This window comes from Rousettus aegyptiacus, unplaced genomic scaffold (assembly GCF_014176215.1).
Source record: "Rousettus aegyptiacus isolate mRouAeg1 unplaced genomic scaffold, mRouAeg1.p scaffold_m13_p_3, whole genome shotgun sequence".
Taxonomy (NCBI): Eukaryota; Metazoa; Chordata; class Mammalia; order Chiroptera; family Pteropodidae; genus Rousettus; species Rousettus aegyptiacus.
Window position 1 is genome coordinate 117,061,671 of NW_023416306.1, and position 19,155 is coordinate 117,080,825.

Consider the following 19,155-nt stretch of genomic DNA (forward strand, 5'->3'; position numbering starts at 1 on the left):
GGATTGTGGAGGACGTCTGGCCGCCTACCGCTAGAATGTTGAGTTTGTGACTGCGCATGTTCATAGTTAGCCCTTTCGTTCTCAATCCTGGTATATTCCGACACCGCTTCTGGCGGGAAATTGCTTCTATTGGGCTCTGTTGTTGAGACCGTGCGGTGAGGAAGGTCTGAATTAAAGGTTAAGTTTGTTAGCTTGGTTTTTAAGCCGAGGAACATAGGATAGTGACGAATAAGAAACTGAAGATCTTGATAAAGGAGAGTAGTTCGTCCAGACTGTTGAATTGGAGTTCAATCGGAATAGATATTTTGCTAATAGCACCTGTTGCTGAGGCTTAGTGGGTTGTGGTGCGGTATATTTTGGTGACGCGAGGGCAGCTGGTGGTGATTTAGGTTAGTGACAAACAAAAATCCAGACAATGCCTGAAATCTGAACCCTCTTATTTTTAGGCTTCCCACTTCTTCAAGTTTTTAGAGACTGCTCATTATACTCCTGGCTGGGAAGTGTATGTAAGTCCATAAGTATAAAGTACTTGTGTTAGCCATGCTTAGCTCTCTGTAAGGAGTGTGGAATATTGTTAAAAGGATTGCCCTCAAGAAGCTTGAATTTTGTTCAGAAAGTCTTCAAGGGCTTATAGAATCATAACAGCAGCGATCACAATTTACCAGCTAGGTTGTGTAAAAAACATTGACTAATTGGAAGTCAACACATTTTTCATCAAAAAAGGATTTTTAACTGCTCTGGTGGGGAGAGAAGGGACAGCAGTAGCAAAGCCTTGAAGTTCAGAAATAGCATGATAATTTGTCAGACACTGAAAAGTTTGATTTTATCAGCTTGACTCATTTTTTGAGTCAAGGAGTGATGAAAGTTTAGATGGTACTAGATCATGGAGGACCTTGCAGATGGTGTTAATAGAATTAGTTCTCAAATTATTTCACCTGTGTTCTAAAATTGGGCCTAGGCTGAGAGAATAAAATTGGGCAAGCCTCCAGGAAGGAACAGCGTTAGACCCAAGAAACTTACCAAGAGAGCAATTTTAGGTTAGAAAGAAAAGGCTTAAAAATCAAGTAGTTAGAATTGTAGATTCTGAATTTATCAGCTCCAAAACTATGCTGTCCAGAAGTAAATCTGTTAGAAAGGCATGTTTTGGCTCAAGGTAACTCAAAAAACAACAAAAAGGTTCAATATGGCTGTGTCTATAATACAGTACACTAAAATCTTATGTTACTCTATGATACAAAAAATTATGATTCACAGCATTTTCCCCGCCTTTGGGATTTGTGAAGTCATCATTAGGGTCTTAGTTAACTGGTGGGCAGATCAGGTGAAATTTAAACCAGCTAAAAGTTTTCAGCTATTGGAAAAAAAAAACCAAAACTCTCCTCTTCCTCGGAATAAGATAATACGATAGCCATAGGACATAATTTTCTAGTGATAGGGTTATAAAGAACCAGTAGGCAGAGATAAAGACTGCATGTTGATTTAGATTCCTTTCCTCCCTATTCCACAGAGTATCTTGAGTGAATCTTTTTCCAGGCTCACATTGCAAGGCTAGGTGGTTTTTCCTCAGCAGAAACACACCATTGTTTTTCAAAGCAAGATCTTGACATCAGCGGCATCAGACTCATCAGACTCCAAGGTAAAAATGCCCATTCCATCCCATCACATCCTTAAAGAATTTGAGTTTGGGGTGAGGTAAGTTTATTTTTTTTAAGAGACAGCACTACCTCGCTCGCGTGCCGCCCCCCTGCGGCCAGCTGGGATCTGAGCCCACTTGCGCGGCGCAGGCGTCTTGCGCGCGAGGCGCAGCTAAGCCCCGCCACTTCCATCCCGCTTCGCGCCCAATGTTGGCGGGAAGACGCTTGCTGCTAAGCCGCGGAAAGATGTACGGGTCTGGTGCGGCGGGGCTGAGGAAAAGGCGAGCTCCAAAACAGCGACTACAGGTGAAGGTGGGAGACGGCTTGAGCTTTCGGGTGTGCTCCTGCCGCAGTCTTCGTGAAGGGTTTGCCAGGCACCCGGGACTTCCCGGCTTCGTAACTATTTCCCCCCCTTTGAGGCATCTTGCAGTTCAACGGGCTTTTCGGGCTGTTGCTTCAAAAGAGAAGCAGGATTCCTGTCCTAGCTTTCCTCTATGGAATCAAGGCCTTCAGCGTTGAAAAAGGTTCTTAAAACCCTAGAAAAAGTGGCAGGATAGGATCAGGGACTCTGTTTGCTTTTGCAGCAATTATTGGCAGCTTTCCACTCTTGGAACAATTCCAGCTACTCAGCTGACGGTCGTCTCAGTTACAAATCGTCGTCATTATTATTGGTCTTGTAGACTCACATGAGCAAGAGAGCATGTGTGCTGTGTTAAATAATTCTGTTCAGGTTAATGAATTAGGTATCTAGATTTTGGTTAGGCAAAGTTTTCTTACAGCCTATCAATTTGGATTTATGTTGTCATTATGAAATAGGAATTAAATTTATTTACAAAGATCTGTAAGAAAAGGTACAGGACCTGGGAGTTTAATACTCTTTTCCTTTATTGATCTGAGTAGGGGAATGAACATAAAGAAAACCAAAACATGTGTTATGTATCTCTGAGACCACTATAAACTACAGTTTTAGAAAAAAACAGCTTAGATGTGTCTTGTCCCCTTTTCACTCAGTAATTACAAGCCAGACCAATTTAAGCTCCCCAAATACCTATTGGATACGCATTCAAAGAATGAAATGGCATGTAAGAAATATAAGAAGACTGAAATAAAAAGTTGCAGAAGGATTTCAACTCCAAAGATGGAAGCCATCACAGTAGATTCTTCCAAGGCAGAATCTACTCTGCAAAACTCATCCATAGATGTTCATGCAGAAAATAACCAGCGACACAAGAGCACTTCTGATACAGTGATTCCCTGTGTTGAAATGGAAAGCAGTGAGGAGAGAGAGAGTGATGAAGATACCATATCAGGCCCGGTAAGAATTTAATTACAGATTATTCAATTTTTTTTTTATTTTAAAATTCAAAGTTCTGATAAGCTAACATTATCAAGGGTCTCTCTATCTCATACAAATTATTTTATCGGAATTATTTTTAAATGAAATTTTTCTTGTTTAAGAGATGACTAACTTGGATTAATTTTGCTCTAAGTTTTGATTTGTCAAGGAAAGGATTGACTTAATCTTCACTCTGCTTCCGTATTTCTTCTTAGTTTATTGCATTTATTTTTGGATTTACTTCTACTTTCTGGTATCTTGCTCACCTTTATGTGTTTCTGTACAGTATACCAAAAGAAGTTGGTCTGTGGGACATATGGCATTTGAATCACCCTTGATGTCAGGGTATATAAAAGTCACCATTAATTGATTGCATTGATGTGCTGAATGTTTTCTTTAAACACAAAATGGAGAGAAATGATGGAGTAGAGAAGATACATGAGAAATACTTATTAGTTCTATTTAAAATAATAGTTCGACTGAGTTCAAGGATTAGGCATCTAATTCTTTTGACTTATTGTCTACTAGGAGTGTGGTACTTCATTTAAAGTGACAAATTTTATGCAAGATAAAAGACCATACCACATGACAAAAAGTTGATAGAACTAGGAGAACATGATGATGGTAGGCAATAGGAGATAGGATAACTGAGGTGGTGGTGTTTTGAAATAGTAATTCAATTTGTGCTTTATTGTCCCAGTGGTAAGAACTAGGATCTATGGTGGGACAGCGTGTGGTAAGTCATAAGTACATTGGATGGGGGGTTGGCACCCTAGGTTTTAGGCATGACTGCTTCTAAGAAACCTTTTAAGCAAATCACCTCTACAGTAAGGGGGTTGGGTGAGACCAGTGGCTCTAAAAGTTTAGCCTGTGTTAGAATTACCTGGAGGGCTTGTTAAAACTCCACTGCAGGCCTCCACCATCAGTGTTTCCAATTTAGAAATTTTGGAGTGGGTATAGAATTTGCTTGTTTATAATGGTTTCCTAGAGACACACTATTGGTCCTGGACTGCACTTCAAGAACTACTGGATTAGATTATCTCTGGCCTTTTAGACTACGATTCTGAATCTATGAGGCTAATATAAAGCAGATTTTAGTTTGATATCAGGAAATAGGGTCAGAAATTAGAACATGAGCTAGTGAGTACTGGAGATAGTCAAGCAGTCATAAATACTCAGCATACATTTTCTGAGGACAAACTGAGGATCTAACATCTTTTATAGAGCATTTCATTCTTTGTTCGTTTCCCTCTCATCTTTTTAGAGTAAAATAACTTTGTGGTACGATGCTTCAGGAACTCTGTTTAGTGTACAAGCTTATTAATCTTCCCACATGAAGGAAGGCTTTTGTCCCATCACAGACAAGCCTTGGTCTGTAACTCTAGAATTTTATTGTTTTCTGGGAAATTTGCTATATTTTCTCACTTAGCCCTTCTAGTAGATATTTTAACTTCATGAAGCATTTACCAGTTAATTTTTAAAAAATTTGAGCAAGTTTTAGGCTTATAGAAGAGTTGCAAAAATATTACAGAGAATTTCCATATATCTTTCACTTATCTTCCTTTTATGATAATAATGTATATAACTATAGAACATTTATAAAACTACTAAGAAGTTAACCTTTGTATAATACTATTAACTAAACTACAGACTTTATAAGGATTTCACCAGTTTTTTTTTAGTAATGTTCTTTTTCTGCTTCATTATTCAGTCAGGATCACACAGTGTATTTAGTTCTCATTGCTCTGTAGTCTCTTCGAATCTGTGATAGTTATTGTCTTTCATGACCTTGACACTTTTGAAGACTGCTGGATAATTAATTTGGATGATGTCCCTCAATTTGGGTTTGTCTGCTTTTTTCTCATGATTAAGACTTTGTGTTTTGGGGAAGGATACCACAGAAGTTAGTGTGATCTCAGTGCATCTGTCAAGGTGTACATGTTGTTGATATGTTACTGGTGATGTTGACATTAATCACCTGGCTAATGTGGTATCTGCCAGGATTCTCTAGTGTAAATTTACTATTTTTTGTTATTGCTAAATATTTTGAGGGAGATACTCTGCCACTATGCGAATATCTGGTTTCTGTCATCAAGCATTTATTTGTTTGTTTATTCATTTATTATATTTTAATTGAGATATAATTCACATTACACAAATTCACCATTTAAAAGTCTATAATTCAGTGATTTTTAGTTTATTTACAAGTGCAGCTATCACTACTATTCAATTCCCAAACATTTTCATCACTCCAAAAAGAAACCCCATCCATGCCTGTTTACAGTCACTACCAACCGCTGTCCTCCCTACCCCAGCCCTGGAAACCACTAATCTCTTTTCTGTTTCTATAGATTTGACTTTTCTGGACATTTTATATAAATCATACAATATGTAGCCTTTTGTATTTGGCTTTTTTCCCTTAGCATAATATTTTCAAGATTCGTACATGTTATAGCATGTTTTGGTACTCCATTCAAATACTTTGTTGTATGGATATACATTCCCATTAGCAACATTTGAGGAGTCCGGTTTTCCCACATCCTCGCCAATACTTGTTATTGTTTGCCTTTTTTAAAAATTAAAAAATTTTAATTGTGGTAAAATTGCAATGTAAAATGTACCGTCTTAACCATTTTCAAGTGTGCAGTTCAGTAGTGTTAAGTATATTTCCATTGTTGTGAAACCAATCTCCAGAACTCTTATCATCCTGGAAAACTGAAACTTTATACCCATTAAACAACTCCCTGCCTACTGCCAGCCCCTGGCAACTACCATTGTACTTTCTTTTCTTTTTAGAGTCAAAAGGAAAGTTTATTAGAAAAGGGGTAACACTCCACAGGCAGAGTGTGGTCTCTTCTCAGAGGCAGAGAATTACAGGGACCTACCCTCTACTTTCTGTCTCTATGAATTTTGACTATTACAGGCTCCCCATTTAAGTGGAAGCATATGGTTTTTATCTTTTTCTGACTGGCTTACTTCACATAACAATGTCCTTGGTTTGTCTTTTTGATTATAGTTATCCTAGTGCATGTGAAGTGATACCTCATTGTGGTTTTGATTTATATTTTTCTAATGACTAATGATGTTGAGCATCTTTGTATGTGCTTATTGGCCATTTGTACTTTGGGGAAATGTCTGTTCAAGTCCTTTGCCCATTTAAAAAATTAAGTTGTTTTTATTGTTGCCTTGTAAGAACTCTTTATATATTCTGGACACTGGGCTCTTATTAGATATCATTTGCAAATATTTTCTCCCATTCTGCGGCCTGACTTTTCACTTTCTAAATAATGTCTTTTGACATGCAAAAGCTTTTAAAACATTATATTTATTTTTGGTGAAACAATAAAATCCAGTAAGTTTCAGGTGTACAATTTAACATTAATGCATATATATTGCATTGTATGTTCCCTTCCCATAGTTAGATTTCTTTCTCTCACCATGTTTTTGACCCCTTTTATCCCATCTACCTCCCTCCTTCCCTCTACACCCCTACCCTTTGGTAACCACTAGTTTATTGAGTCTCTGTTTGTCCTAGTCGTTTGTTGCTTTTAGGTTTATATCCCACATCTAAGCGATATCATGTAATTTTTAACTTTTTCTGTCTGGCTTATTTTGCTTAGCATGATTATCTCGAGATCCATCTATGTTATCACAAATGGCAATATTTCATCTCTTCTTATGGCTGAGTAATATTCCATTGTATGTATGTACCGCAGCTTCTTTATCCAGCCATTGATGTGCAAATATCTTTTCAGATATGGGTTTTTAAGTCTTTGGGTAAATACCCAGTAGAGGGATTGTTGGATTATATGGTAGCTTAATTCTTAGTTTTTTGAGAAACCTCCATACTATTTTCCATAGTGATTGTACCAGTTTGCAGTCCCACCAGCAGTGCATCCTCTCCAACATTTGTTATTACTTGTCCTGTTGATAACAGCTATTGTAACAGGTGTGAGATGGTATCTTATTGTGGTTTTGATTTGCATTTCTCTAATATGATGAATGCCTTTTCATATGTTTTGGCCATTTGTATGTCCTGTAGGGAGAAGTGTCTGTTCGGGTCCTCTGCCCATTTTTTGACTGTTTTTTTGTTTTGTTTTGTTTTGTTTTGTTGTTGTTGTAATTGAATTGTATGAGTTCTATGTATATTTTGGATATTAGGCCCTTATCGAAGGCATTGCTTGCAAATATATTTTCCCATTCGGATGATTGTCTCTTTATCTGGTTGACGATTTCCTTTGCTGTGCAGAAGCTTTTTAGTTTGACGTAGTCTCATTCATTATTTTTGCTTTTACTCCATTTGCCTTTGAGGTTAAATTCATAAAATCCTCTTTAAGTTCAAGGTCCATGAGTTTAGTTCCTATGTTTTCTTCTATATATTTTATTGTTTCAGGTCTTATATTCAGGTCTTTAATCCATTTTGAATTAATTTTGGCGTGTGGTGATAGACAACAGTCTAGTTTCATTCTTTTTCAGGTGGCTTTCCAGTTTTCCCAGCATCGTTTATCGAAGAGACTTTCCTTTCTGCACTGCATATTTTTAGCTTTTTTGTCAAAAATTGTTTGCCTATATAAACATGGGTTTACTTCTGGACTCTCAATTCTGTTGCACTGGTCCGTGTGTCTGTTTTTCAGCCAATACCATGACGTTTTGATGCTGCTGCTTTGTAGTATAATTTGAAGTCGGGCAGAGTGATGCCTCCAGCCTCATTCTTTTTTCTCAGGATGGCTTTGGTAATTCGAGGTCTTTTGTACTTCCATACGAATCTGATGTTTTTTTTTGTTCCATTTCTTTAAAAAATGCTGATAGGATTTTGATGGGGGTTGCATTAAATCTGTATAATGCTTTAGGTAATATGGTCATTTTAACTATGTTGATTCTCCCAATCCAAGAACGGAATCTTTCCATTTCTTTGGATTTTCCTCGATTTCTTTTAATAGGGTCTTGTAGTTTTCATGATATGGGTCCTTCACATGTTTTGTTAAATTTATTCCTAGGTATTTAATTCTTTTTGTTGCAATCACAAAAGGAATTATTTTTTTCACTTTTTTTTTTCTGAGCTTTTATTATTAGAGTATAGGAACGCTATGGATTTTTGAACGTTGATTTTGTATTCAGAGACTTTACTGTATTTGCTTATTGTTTGTAGTAGTGTTCTTGTGGAGTCTTTGGGGTTTTCTATATAGAGAATCATGTCATCCACAAATAGTGACAGTTTGACTTCTTCGTTTCCTTTTTGGATGCCTTTTCTATCTTTCTCTTGTCTGATTGCACTTGCTAGGACCTCCAATGTTATATGAATGACAGTGGTAATAGTGGACAGCCTTGCCTTGTTCCTGATCTTAGAGGGAAGGTTTTTAGTTTTTAACCATTAATTATAATGTTGGCTGAGGATTTGTCATAGACAGCCTTTATTATGTTAAGGTTCTTTCTGTATCAATTTTGTTAAGCGTTTTGATCATAAATGGATGCTGCATCTTGTTGAAAGCTTTTTCTACATCTATTGATATGATCATATGATTCTTATTTTTTAATTTGTTTATGTGGTGTATCACATTAATCAATTTGCATATGTTGAACCATCCCTGTGCCCCTGGAATGAAGCCCACCTGATCGTGGTGTATAATCTTTTTAATATGTTGCTGTCTGTATTCAGTTTGCTAGTATCTTATTTAGGATTTTTACATATGTGTTCATGAGAGATATTGTTCTGTATTTTTTTTGTGTTATCTTTACTAGGTTTTGGTATCAGGGTAATATTGTCCTCATAAAATGAGTTGGGAAGTATTGCCTCCACTTCGATTTTTTGGAAGAATTTGAGAATAGGTATTAAATCTTCTTTGAATGTTTGGTAGAATTCACTGGTGAAGCCATCTGGTCTTGGACTTTTACTTTTTGGTAGGTTTTTGATGATTGTTTCAATTTCCATATTGCTGATTGGTCTATTTAGATTTTCCAGTTCTTGATTCAGTCTAGGAAGGTTGTATTTTTCTAAGTACTGGTCTACTTCTAGGTTATAAAATTTGGTGTTATATGCTTTTTCATATTATTCTTGTATGATCCTTTGTATTTCTGTGGTGTCAGTCGTAATTTCCCCTCTTTCATCCCTGATTTTGTTTATTTGTGTCCTTTCTCTTTTTTCTTTAGTGAGTTGTATTTCTGCGGTGTCAGTCATAATTTCCCCTCTTTCATCACTGAGTTTGTTTATTTGTGTCTTATCTCTGTTTCTTTAGTGAGTCAAGCCAGGGGTTTGTCAATTTTATTAACCTCAAAGAACCAGCTCCTTGTTGCATTTATTTTTTCTTGTTTTTTTTTTTGTTTGTTTGTTTTCAATTTCATTTAATTCTGCTCTAATTTTGATTATGTCTTTTGCTGACGTTAGGCTTCATTTGTTCTTTTCTAGTTTTTTTAAGATGATGCATTAGGTTGATTATATGGGCTCGTTCCTGTTTTTGGATAGACTTGTAATAATATGAATTTTCCTCTTATAACCACTTTTGCCGTGTCCTAAAAGTTTTGATATATTGTACTGTCATCATCATTCTGTGTATCTCTTCATCTCTTTTTATTTCTTTTTTGACCCAGTCATTCTTCAGTAGCATGTGGTTCTTCCCTCTTTTTACAGCTGCTCTCCAGCTTCAAAGCATTATGATCAGAGAATATGGTTGGTATGATTTCAACACTTTTACATTTGTCGAGGCTATCTCTGTGTCTCAGTATGTGGTCGATTCTTGAGAATGTTCCATGTGCACTAAAGAAGAATGTATAAGCAGCTGTTTTTGTATGGAGGGTTCTGTAAATGTCAATTATGTCCAGCGGTCTAATGTGTCACTTAAGGGAGTTATTTCCTTATTGATTTTCTGTTTAGATGATCCGTTCATATCCAACAGTAGGGTATTTAGGTCCCCTACTATGATAGTGTTTTGGTCTGTTTCTCCCTTTAGTTCTGGTAGTAATCGCTTATTATATATTTTGAGGCTCCCTGATTGGGAGCATAGATACAAATGTTATGTCTTCCTGGTGCTTGATTCCATTTATCATTATGAAGTGTCTTTCAGTATCTTTCTTTACCTTTTTTAATTTGAAGTCTATTTCGTCTGATATTAGTACCGCTACTCTCACTTTTCTCTGAATGCCATTTGCTTGAAATATCATTTTCCAGCCCTTCACTTTGAGTCTGTATTTGTTTTTGGAACTGAGGTGTGTCTGTCTCCTAGAGGCAGCATATGGTTGAGTTTTGTTTTCTGATCCAATCTGCAACTCTGTGCCTTTTTATTGGTCAGTTCAGTCCTTTTACATTTAGGGTGATTATTGACATATGAGATTTTCCTATAACCATTTTATGTTTTGCTTTTTGGTAGCTCGTTGTTTCCATTGCTTCCTTGTCTTTTGTATCTATTTTCTTTATTTTGGTTGGATTTTGTGGGTTTTCCCTCTTGTCTTTGTCATTTTGTCTTATGTATTTCAGTTCTGAGTCTTTGGCCTGTGGTTGCCATCATGGATATTAAAGGATAATTTTTCTGTGAATGCCTTATCCCCATTCCCCTTTGCAAATTTGGATCTTTGGATTCTCCCCTTTTCGATCATTGTCCCAGTTTGTCCCTATGAATGCTGAATGTTCATTACTATCTTGCTATAGCAAATCTCTTCTTATTGTTTAAGCTTATAATGCCCTGTTCTTAGTAAGGGTTGCACTCCTATGCTTCTATTGGCCTGCTAGTCGCTTTATTTCTAATTATGTATTTTTTTTGTCATTTTGTTTTAGGTGAACTGACCCCTTTCAGTATTTCCTGTAGTGCAGGTCTTGTAGTGGAGAATTCCCTCAATTTTTGTATGTCTGGAAAGGTCTTTATTTTTCCTTCATATCTGAAGGAGAGCTTAGCTGGATACATTATTCTTGGCTGGTAGGTCCTTTCATTTAATAGTTTGAATATTTGATTCTCCTCCTTTCTGGTTTGTAAGGTTTGTGCTGAGAAGTCTGATGGTAATCTAAAGGGTTTTCCTTTATAGATTACCATCTTCTTTTCCCTGGCTGCCCTGAGAATTCTTCGTCATTAATTTTTTATTTTTATTTATTTTTTTAGGCAAGGCAACCCTTGGTTGACCTCACAGATTGCAAGGACTTTGTCAGCTTACAATCCTGTATTTTTTAAAATGTTTTTATGCCTATAGCACCAGGTCTTCCTAGGTGGTCTCCCATCCAAGTACTAACCAGGCCCAACCCTGCTTAGCTTCCGAGAGCCGTTAGGATCGGGTGTGTTCACGGTGGCATGGCTGTAGCAAAAGTAAAAATCTTTCACTAGTCGTGATTTCCCTGAGATAAGGTGTACCTATAAGAGGCCTTGTCAGCCAGAACATCTCCAGCTTTGGTTTCTGCACAATACCTTGCAGTAACATTACTGCAAAAAAGATTTTCAGTTTGTCATTGTCAGTGTCCTTCCATTTATCCATTCGCTAAAGTCCTTCTGGACCAGGTGGCTTTGAAACCAGGAAGGCAGCTTGAGCATTCATTTCACTGGTAATTTTTGAAACTAATTCCTCAGTAAAGAACAGTTCAAAATACTGCAATGGATCAGTGGTATCATGGCATCAACTTTTCTGCCAGATGTGGCAGTAAAGTCATACCTTTGACATGGAATCATAACATGAGTTGACTATTTCAGAGCATGACTGGAGTCAGCTGATGTAGGGCTGTTTCTGTCAGCTTTCTTATTGGACGGAGGCCCGAAGGTATAGTTTTCTGAAGCACCATTTGAAAAATCATCAGAATTGTCTATTTTGGAAAAATTAAATTCATTAAATCAAGTTTCTGCTAACAACTGTTTGAGAACAATGTTAATATTATGCATAGGAATGCTACGTTTCCTAGGATTTGACATTTTTAGTGATCAAGAATTACTATATTTTGTAAATAGAAATACCATTACTAAAAACAATGCTGTAAATAGAATGATGTCATTTGTTTCCAAAGACTATCGATATAGTAATGTGAAAATAATAATAAACACGGGAAATTTCATGGCAAACTTTGGGGGTAGGGTTGGGACTGTAATCTGAATTATCTTGGGGTACTGCTGCAGCTGCAAGTGTTGCCAGCAAGTATTCTCGGGACAGACAGGGAAGAGTTAATCAGAGCCTTCCTTTCTTATTTGATAGATGCAGTAACTTCTCAAGTGTCTCTGAAGATAGTATTCTTTTTAAATTTCTATTTTCTGTAACATGTTTATTTTGAAAGTCCACTTTTTCTGATGGTGGTTGCTCGGTCTTTCATGTTGCCAATTTTTGAGAGGTAGATAATGGATGAATAGTTTGAATTACACAGACCTCTTAAAAAACTATCTGATAATTTTTCTTAATAAATTTTCTTAATTTTTTTTGTGGTAAGTAGAATCATTTAAGTTCGTTTCTTTGATTTTAGTATGCAGCATTTTGAAATAGATTCTTAGGAAGTCCTTGATGATGGTGGTAATGTTTTTTCTCTCAAAAGTAGTTTTAGAGCCAGTGACAAAGTCTTTCACATTTGCCGCCACTATTATTTTGTATGTGTGAGAAAAATCTTTATTTTGGTCAAAGTAATACATGTACAAACATGTATTAGTCATATAATTTCACATGTGTATTATACACACACACAGGTACACACACGTACACACAGAAACAAATCAAAAGAGCCAGCAGTTTTCTGCCACATACCTCCCTATTTATGATTTCTGCTCAATACACAAATTGCACTTTCAGCCTTTTTAGCTTTCTGTCCTCACCCTCTATAGTACCTGTTGTTTTGTTTCACAACAGGTAACACACATGTAACTTCCCCTCTCCAATAGTTCCCTTCTCATATCCTTAATTAGGTGCAGCCCAAGCTTTACCAGAGTTGTAAAAAATCTCTCAAAGAAGTCTCATGGCTTTACATATTTTTTCTTCATGAAATATTTCCTGGAGTCTTCCATCTTCCTGCTTCTTTCTGGACCATTTTATTCTTTCTTGGCCTTCCTTTTACCATTTTCATTTGAAGATATTTTCTCTCTCCTTTCTCTTTCTTGGTATATTCTCTCATTTTGGTGAAATGCAGTTTATGGTAACTTCCTCAGAAGGTGTATAAGAGGTAGTTTGCAGGTCTGAAAATTCTTTATGCTCTATTTTACATTTGATTGATGGCTTAATTGGATTTAGAATCGTAAGTTGAAAATAATTTAACTTTAGAATTTTTAACATATTGTTCCATTATCTTTTAGTAATACCAGAGAGCTCCATGGGGTGGGAGTCCAAAGAGGGACCCTGACCTGGAGTTCTGTGACTAGGTTCTTGTCTTATGTCATAAGAAAGAATTTAAAGACATGACAAATAGCAAGCAGGAAAGTTTCATTAAAGTGGAAATACAGACTTAAGAGAAAAGTGTGGGCAAACTCAGAGTCTGCTCCAAGATGTCTGAATTCTGGGCTTTTATTTTCTTGGGGGTGGGGTCGTGGTGAAGATGTGGTACTTGCAATGCTGGTGATATTATAATGATATGATTAGCCAAAGCTAAGCAAAGGAGAGAGAAAGACTCCAGCCTTATCCTGGAGGGGAGAGGGTGACCCAAGGCCATCTATCTGATCTCTCAGCCTTGGCTTGTTTTTCATGCTGGAGTCTCACGTTTGGGATCAAAACTGGGCGAGGGCTGAGTAAATGACTAAGGAAAAATTCCAGAGCCACATCCTGGAGGGGAGGGAAAACTTCCCTAGGTTAATAAATATCCTGCCTCACTAGCTTTTCTCGATATTGAGAAGTTAGTGCCATTCCGGCTCTTGGTCTTTTGTAATTTTTATTTCCCTCTGCAAACTTTTAGGGACTTCTCTTATCTCACTTGTTATGAAATCTTGTGACGATTGCCTAGCCTTGGGCCTTTTTTCATTCATTGGGCTTCATATTCATTGGGCCCTTTTAATCTGGGAACTTATGTCTTCATTTTAGAGAAACTTCCTTGTATTATTTCTCTAATTATTTTCTTCATTTTCTGTGCGCTCCCCCATCCCCAGCTATTAGTTGGAAGTTGGATCTCCAAGATTGCTTCTCTAGTTATTTTGTCTTTTCTGCTCATGTGTTTGTTTATTTTTTTTATTTTCTTGGTTCTTTCTAAATTTCCTTAACACTTACAATGAATTTAAAAATTTCTGTTATTGAGTTCTTGTTTTGTTTAATAAAAATGTACCTTTGAGTAAAAGTACAGTTAATGGAAATAATTTGCTTTTGGGTTACACTACTTGACTTTAGATATCAGATTGCTTGTTATTTAATTGGGAAACCATACAGATATTTTGTGATTATCTAAATTCAAACTTTCACTTAATATCTAGAAAAAGCAAAGATTATGTGCTGTTTGGTAAGATGTCATGAAAGAGTGGGTGCAATTCGAAGGAAAGTATACATGCAGAGAATTTAACACCTAGTTTCATGAGGTGCTTTTGCTATGGATTATGTAAAGTAACAATCTTTTTGGTGTAATTTCATAGGATGATTTTTCAGGATTATCACCGTATGAAAGGAAGAGACTGAAGAACATATCAGAAAATGCAAACTTTTTTGCTTCTCTTCAGTTGTCTGAGGTTTGTGTGGAGTTTCTAGTTAAAAGCAAGATGCCATTCCCCTTGCCAGTAGGTCAATAAAATACCTATAGTATCAGATTTAATAGTGTTAGATGAGGGAGGGTAAAATTAGGAGAAAGTTCGCATTTAATAGACAGAAGTTACCATATTTTATTGATTTCAAGACTTTTTTTATTTTAATATATATATTTTTTAAATTAGCATTTTAAAACTATACCTGGGAGCTTCCTCCCCTCCCTCCCCCATTTTGGTGGTACATGAAATAGTGATGTCTTATGAAAGACTGTCTTGGAGTCAAAGAAATGGTATGTTCCAGTGGTTTCTTTAAAGGATAAAGGTTGAAGGATGTGTGATAGAAGAGTGAGAGGATAAGCTTTTTCTTAAAAAAAAAAAAATCTTAAAGTTTAAGAATAGATGAGAATATGCTTTATATAGACATCTTTAAGGATAAATGACCTTAAAGGATAAATGGCCAGATGTATGCTAATGTTTAATAATCATTATAACTCAAGGTATAGTTTACATTGGTGTTTTTACACAGAGGGTAAAAGTTCTTTGAGAGAGTAGCTGTTTAAGAGGGTGTGTGATGTTTTCCCTCAAGAGACATCAAACCCTTGGCTTTATTAAATAATTAATTGATTTCTCGAGTACCAGATTCCCACATATTCAGTGTGTGTTTGCATCTTGAGGCGGGGGAGGAGGGGAAGGTGAGTTAATATAATTTTGTATAACTAAATTATATTTATATCATTAATGAACATTCATCAGAAATTTAGACAAAGCATCTCTAGTTTTTATTTTAGTGAATGGAAATTATGATTTGATTTCTGTAAGTCTAAACTATAACTTTTCTAGAAAATACTAAAGGATTGCCTCTGTAGAAGTTAAACCATTTAATTTGTAATAGTATATTTGACTAAATGTTTAATCATGTAAACTCATTAGCAACCTGGTTCAGGGTATCAGAATGCCAGTACTTTAGACAGTATTAAATACTTACTTTTATTATTGATAATATATTTGTCTCATGTCTGCTACCAAGAACAGGTATCATATTTTAAGGATTTTTATTTCCAGTATAGAAGTTTAAGGGGATATGGTAGCAGATACTTATTATTTTAAAAGGTTATATTATTTTTATGTGTCTTTATTTTTTGTATTTTGCAGTCAGCTGCAAGGCTTCGTAAAATGATAAAGAAGAGACAGCCTCCTGAATCCAAACGGTAAAAGATTTGTTTTACAATGTCTGCACCATGGAATATTGGGGAGTTGTTTTATAATTTGAAGAAATGGTTTGGTATAGTAAAATAAATAACAGATCAGAAACTCTGTAATCTTAATTCTCATAAGATTTCTGAGGGAAATCCTTTTAATAACTCAAAAGTTCTCATCTTCATCAAAAGAATATAGAGGAAATCCAATCTTGAGAGCTGAATTTTGTTATATTTAATACTGTTGCTGCTAATGGAGGGAAATCTTTATTTCCACTAGATTATTATTTTTGCCTAGAGAAAGATTATTCTTAAAGATTCTTCTACTTTTTATTTTTCTGGCTATCTTTTTGCTTCTCAATTTTTTTTTCTTATTTTGGTAATAAAGAAGGGAATTAACATTTATTGAACATCTATGAAATACAGTGCAGTGTCCTAAAAATTTTTTCCTCTATTAACTCATTTAATTCTGATAAGAACCAAAAGTGGGAGGTGACGTATCCATTTTATGAGATAGAAAACAAGCTCAAAGAGGTAAAGTAATTTGCTCAAGGTCAAAATAGCTCATAAATGGAAGCTTCAGGATTTAAATTCCAGGATTCCTTAGTTTAAGTTCTATGTACTGCATTTTAACAGTGCTTATGTATAAATGAAGAAACTAAAAATCTTGGCATCATTAGATCATTTGTTTAGTGCTAGTGCTAATAAAATATAGTATCACTTACTTGGTTTGATTCCAATACAGGTCAATTAGCTTGAGAAAAGCTAAACTTAATCATGGCCTAATATTTGGGAGTGTGAACATCATTAACCCTGAAAAACAATAGCGGTGGTTCTGTTGCCAGTTGATTAATAGATTACATTTCCATCTTTTTATTAGCAGAGATTGGCTATTTGTTCCAAAGTGCGGTTAGGCAATTTCCTTGTTGTGTGAGCATCATAGAGTGCACTTTCAGAAACCTAGATGGTGTAACCTACTACTCTAATTGTGCTGTACCTTTATACCACTGGCAGTGCAGTAGGTTAGTTAGCAGCAGCACCATCAGAGACACGTAATTGTAGTGTAAGCCCTGACAGTTGGCTTTTCTTTTTGTAGTGCAGGTGTCTGACTTAAGCTTTGATTGGCTAGGCATCCACTCCAAAGAGGCATTAATTTCAAAGAAGCATCAAGGAAGGCTCTCTAGAATACACACATTGCCAGCCACTAGGTAAAGAGCCAGGCCGCCTCCCCCTACACTGAGGCGCCTTTTTTTTTTTTTTTTTTTAAGAGATCTTAATTGATTTTCTTTACTATTTGGGCCCCTGTTTTTTTCCCCCTCTCTTCCAGCACTTTAAATTCCTAATCTTATGTTTTAAATTCACCAAAAAGAGTGAGCCCAGGAAACCCTAGGACCCCACCTTCCACCCCAATAAAAGCAGCACCCCAGGCCCAAGCTCTACCTCTCTATCCTGTGTGTCCCCTAGCAATGCCTTGTACCTTCAGGGCCTATAATAAATAAACTCTTTTTCTTTGAAGTTTCCTAATGGTTATTGCTGAAGGGCATTTTGCAACTGGAATAAGAGTCACAAAGGTTGGTCCAGTTGTCACATTGGTTTAGAAAGGGGAGATGTCGATGGGCAACTCACTGCGCCAGGTATTTCTAGCTGATGGCAATCAATAGACAGAGAGACACAAAACAGTAATGCCTTGTGCTATAATGTTCCTACTGCTACAGAGTCATTAGACTAGGTGATAGGAATTTTTCAGCTCCATTATAATCATATGGGACCACCATAGTGCATGCAGTTTGTCATTGACCAAAACATCCTTATGCGGCATGTGACTATGTAGGTATTAGTATCAAGTTGGTAGACTGGAAGTTATATAATATAGAAGAAAGCATAGCTCTTGAAATTTGGCAAACTTGATTTCAAATTTTTATTCAACAACTTATAACTGCGATATTCACTTTTGACAATTCACATAATTTTTTCCCCCTTTTCTGTTAAGTTGGCATTATGCCAATCCAGAGGGGTTTAAATTTTTAAAACTTATTAAATATAAAAAGCATGTGTAAAATATTTGTATATTTGAAAATGTAATAGTACTTCAAGCACCCATCCATGTACCTGCCATTCGAGTTAATAGAAATCACAGTGTCTTTGAAGGACCATGTATACCCCTCCCTTCAGATTCAACTATTATGCCGTATTTTGTGATAGTCACTCCTTTTATTTATAGTTTTACCATCTACGAATGTGTCCTTAAACAATACATTTAGTTTTGTCAGTTTTTTGATATTCACATATAATGCCATTTTTATATTCTGGGATTTTCTTATTTTGCTCATCTTTATATCTTTTTATGTTTTGAAATTCATGTATGTGTATAGCTTTATTTAATTCATTTTTGCTGTCATATGAATATACTACAGTTTATTCTACTGTTGATGGACAGTTGAGTTCTTTCCAGATTTTCATTAAGAGTGCTGCTCTGAACATCTTAAGTTTCTTGGTGCTTATGTATGACAGTTTCTCTAGGAGTGGGATTCTTGAGGAGGGTTCTCAATATTAATTATGGTTGTTTTAATAAATATTAATCATAGTTTTAATAATTTGAGAACCCAAATTGTCCCGTATGCTGAGGCTTTTTTTTGAAAGTTAAATGAAGTATTGAATGCTTAGGACAGTTTCTAGCACATAGTATATTTTCAATGAATAATAATTATTACTAATTCTTCCGAACTAGTGTAGACTGTAGTTGAGATCTTCGTGTGAGTATTTTTGGAAGTAATTTCAAAGGCTTTTCATTCCCCAACATTCTTTAATGAAATACTTTGTTCTTAAGACTTAATATGTACATTCTGGGTTGGTGGGTTTTTTTTTCTCTCAACACTTTAAATATTTCACTCAACTCTCTTGTATGCATGATTTCTGAGAAGATGGATGTAATTCTCCTCTTTGGTCCTCTATAGGTAATGTACTTTTTTCCTTCTGGCTGATTTGATGATTTTTTTAATTTTGATTTTCTGTAGTTTGGAAATGAATTGTTTAAGTTTATTATTATTATATTTTTGCTTTTATCTTGGTGTTCTCTGAGCTTCCTGGATCTTTGGTTTGATGTTTGACATTAATTTGGGGAAACTCAGTTATTGTTTCAAATATTTTAGGGGGGAGGTAGACGGGGTAAGGGGGGGTCAAATATGTGGTAAATAAATAAGTAAGTAAATAAATATTTTTTCTGTTCCTTTCTGTTTATTACTTCTGTATTTCCCATTAGGCATATATTACACCTTTTATAGTTATCCCACAGACCTTGGATATTCTAAATTTTTTTTTTGAGCCTTTTTTTCTCCTTGCTTTTCAGTTTTGAAGGTTCCTACCGAGATATCCTCAAGCTTAGAGATTCT

At 35.7% G+C, this 19,155-nt stretch overlaps 1 protein-coding gene and 1 pseudogene across 9 annotated transcripts in view; one reads left to right on the forward strand and one right to left on the reverse strand.

Annotated features, from left to right (window-relative positions):
* The first annotated feature begins 42 nt into the window (after positions 1-42).
* The window catches only part of WDR76 (WD repeat domain 76), a 117,515-nt gene continuing 98,402 nt past the window's right edge, over positions 43-19,155 (forward strand). For 3 of the 9 annotated variants that reach the window (XR_004949984.1, XR_004949983.1, XR_004949985.1), the window contains exons 1-4: positions 1,777-1,940; positions 2,646-2,949; positions 14,463-14,555; positions 15,723-15,778. Coding sequence is in view for 6 of the 9 variants with exons in the window: in XM_036217771.1 (XP_036073664.1) it covers positions 2,710-2,949; positions 14,463-14,555; positions 15,723-15,778 (389 nt within the window). In the remaining 3 variants the exon portion in view is untranslated. Of the gene's footprint in view, positions 165-488; positions 507-1,507; positions 1,637-1,772; positions 1,947-2,645; positions 2,950-14,462; positions 14,556-15,722; positions 15,779-19,155 lie in introns of those variants that run through there. The other 6 variants (XM_036217775.1, XM_016145006.2, XM_036217771.1 and 3 more) reach the window with 5 other exon arrangements.
* Positions 11,134-11,252, reverse strand: LOC118601204 (annotated as a pseudogene).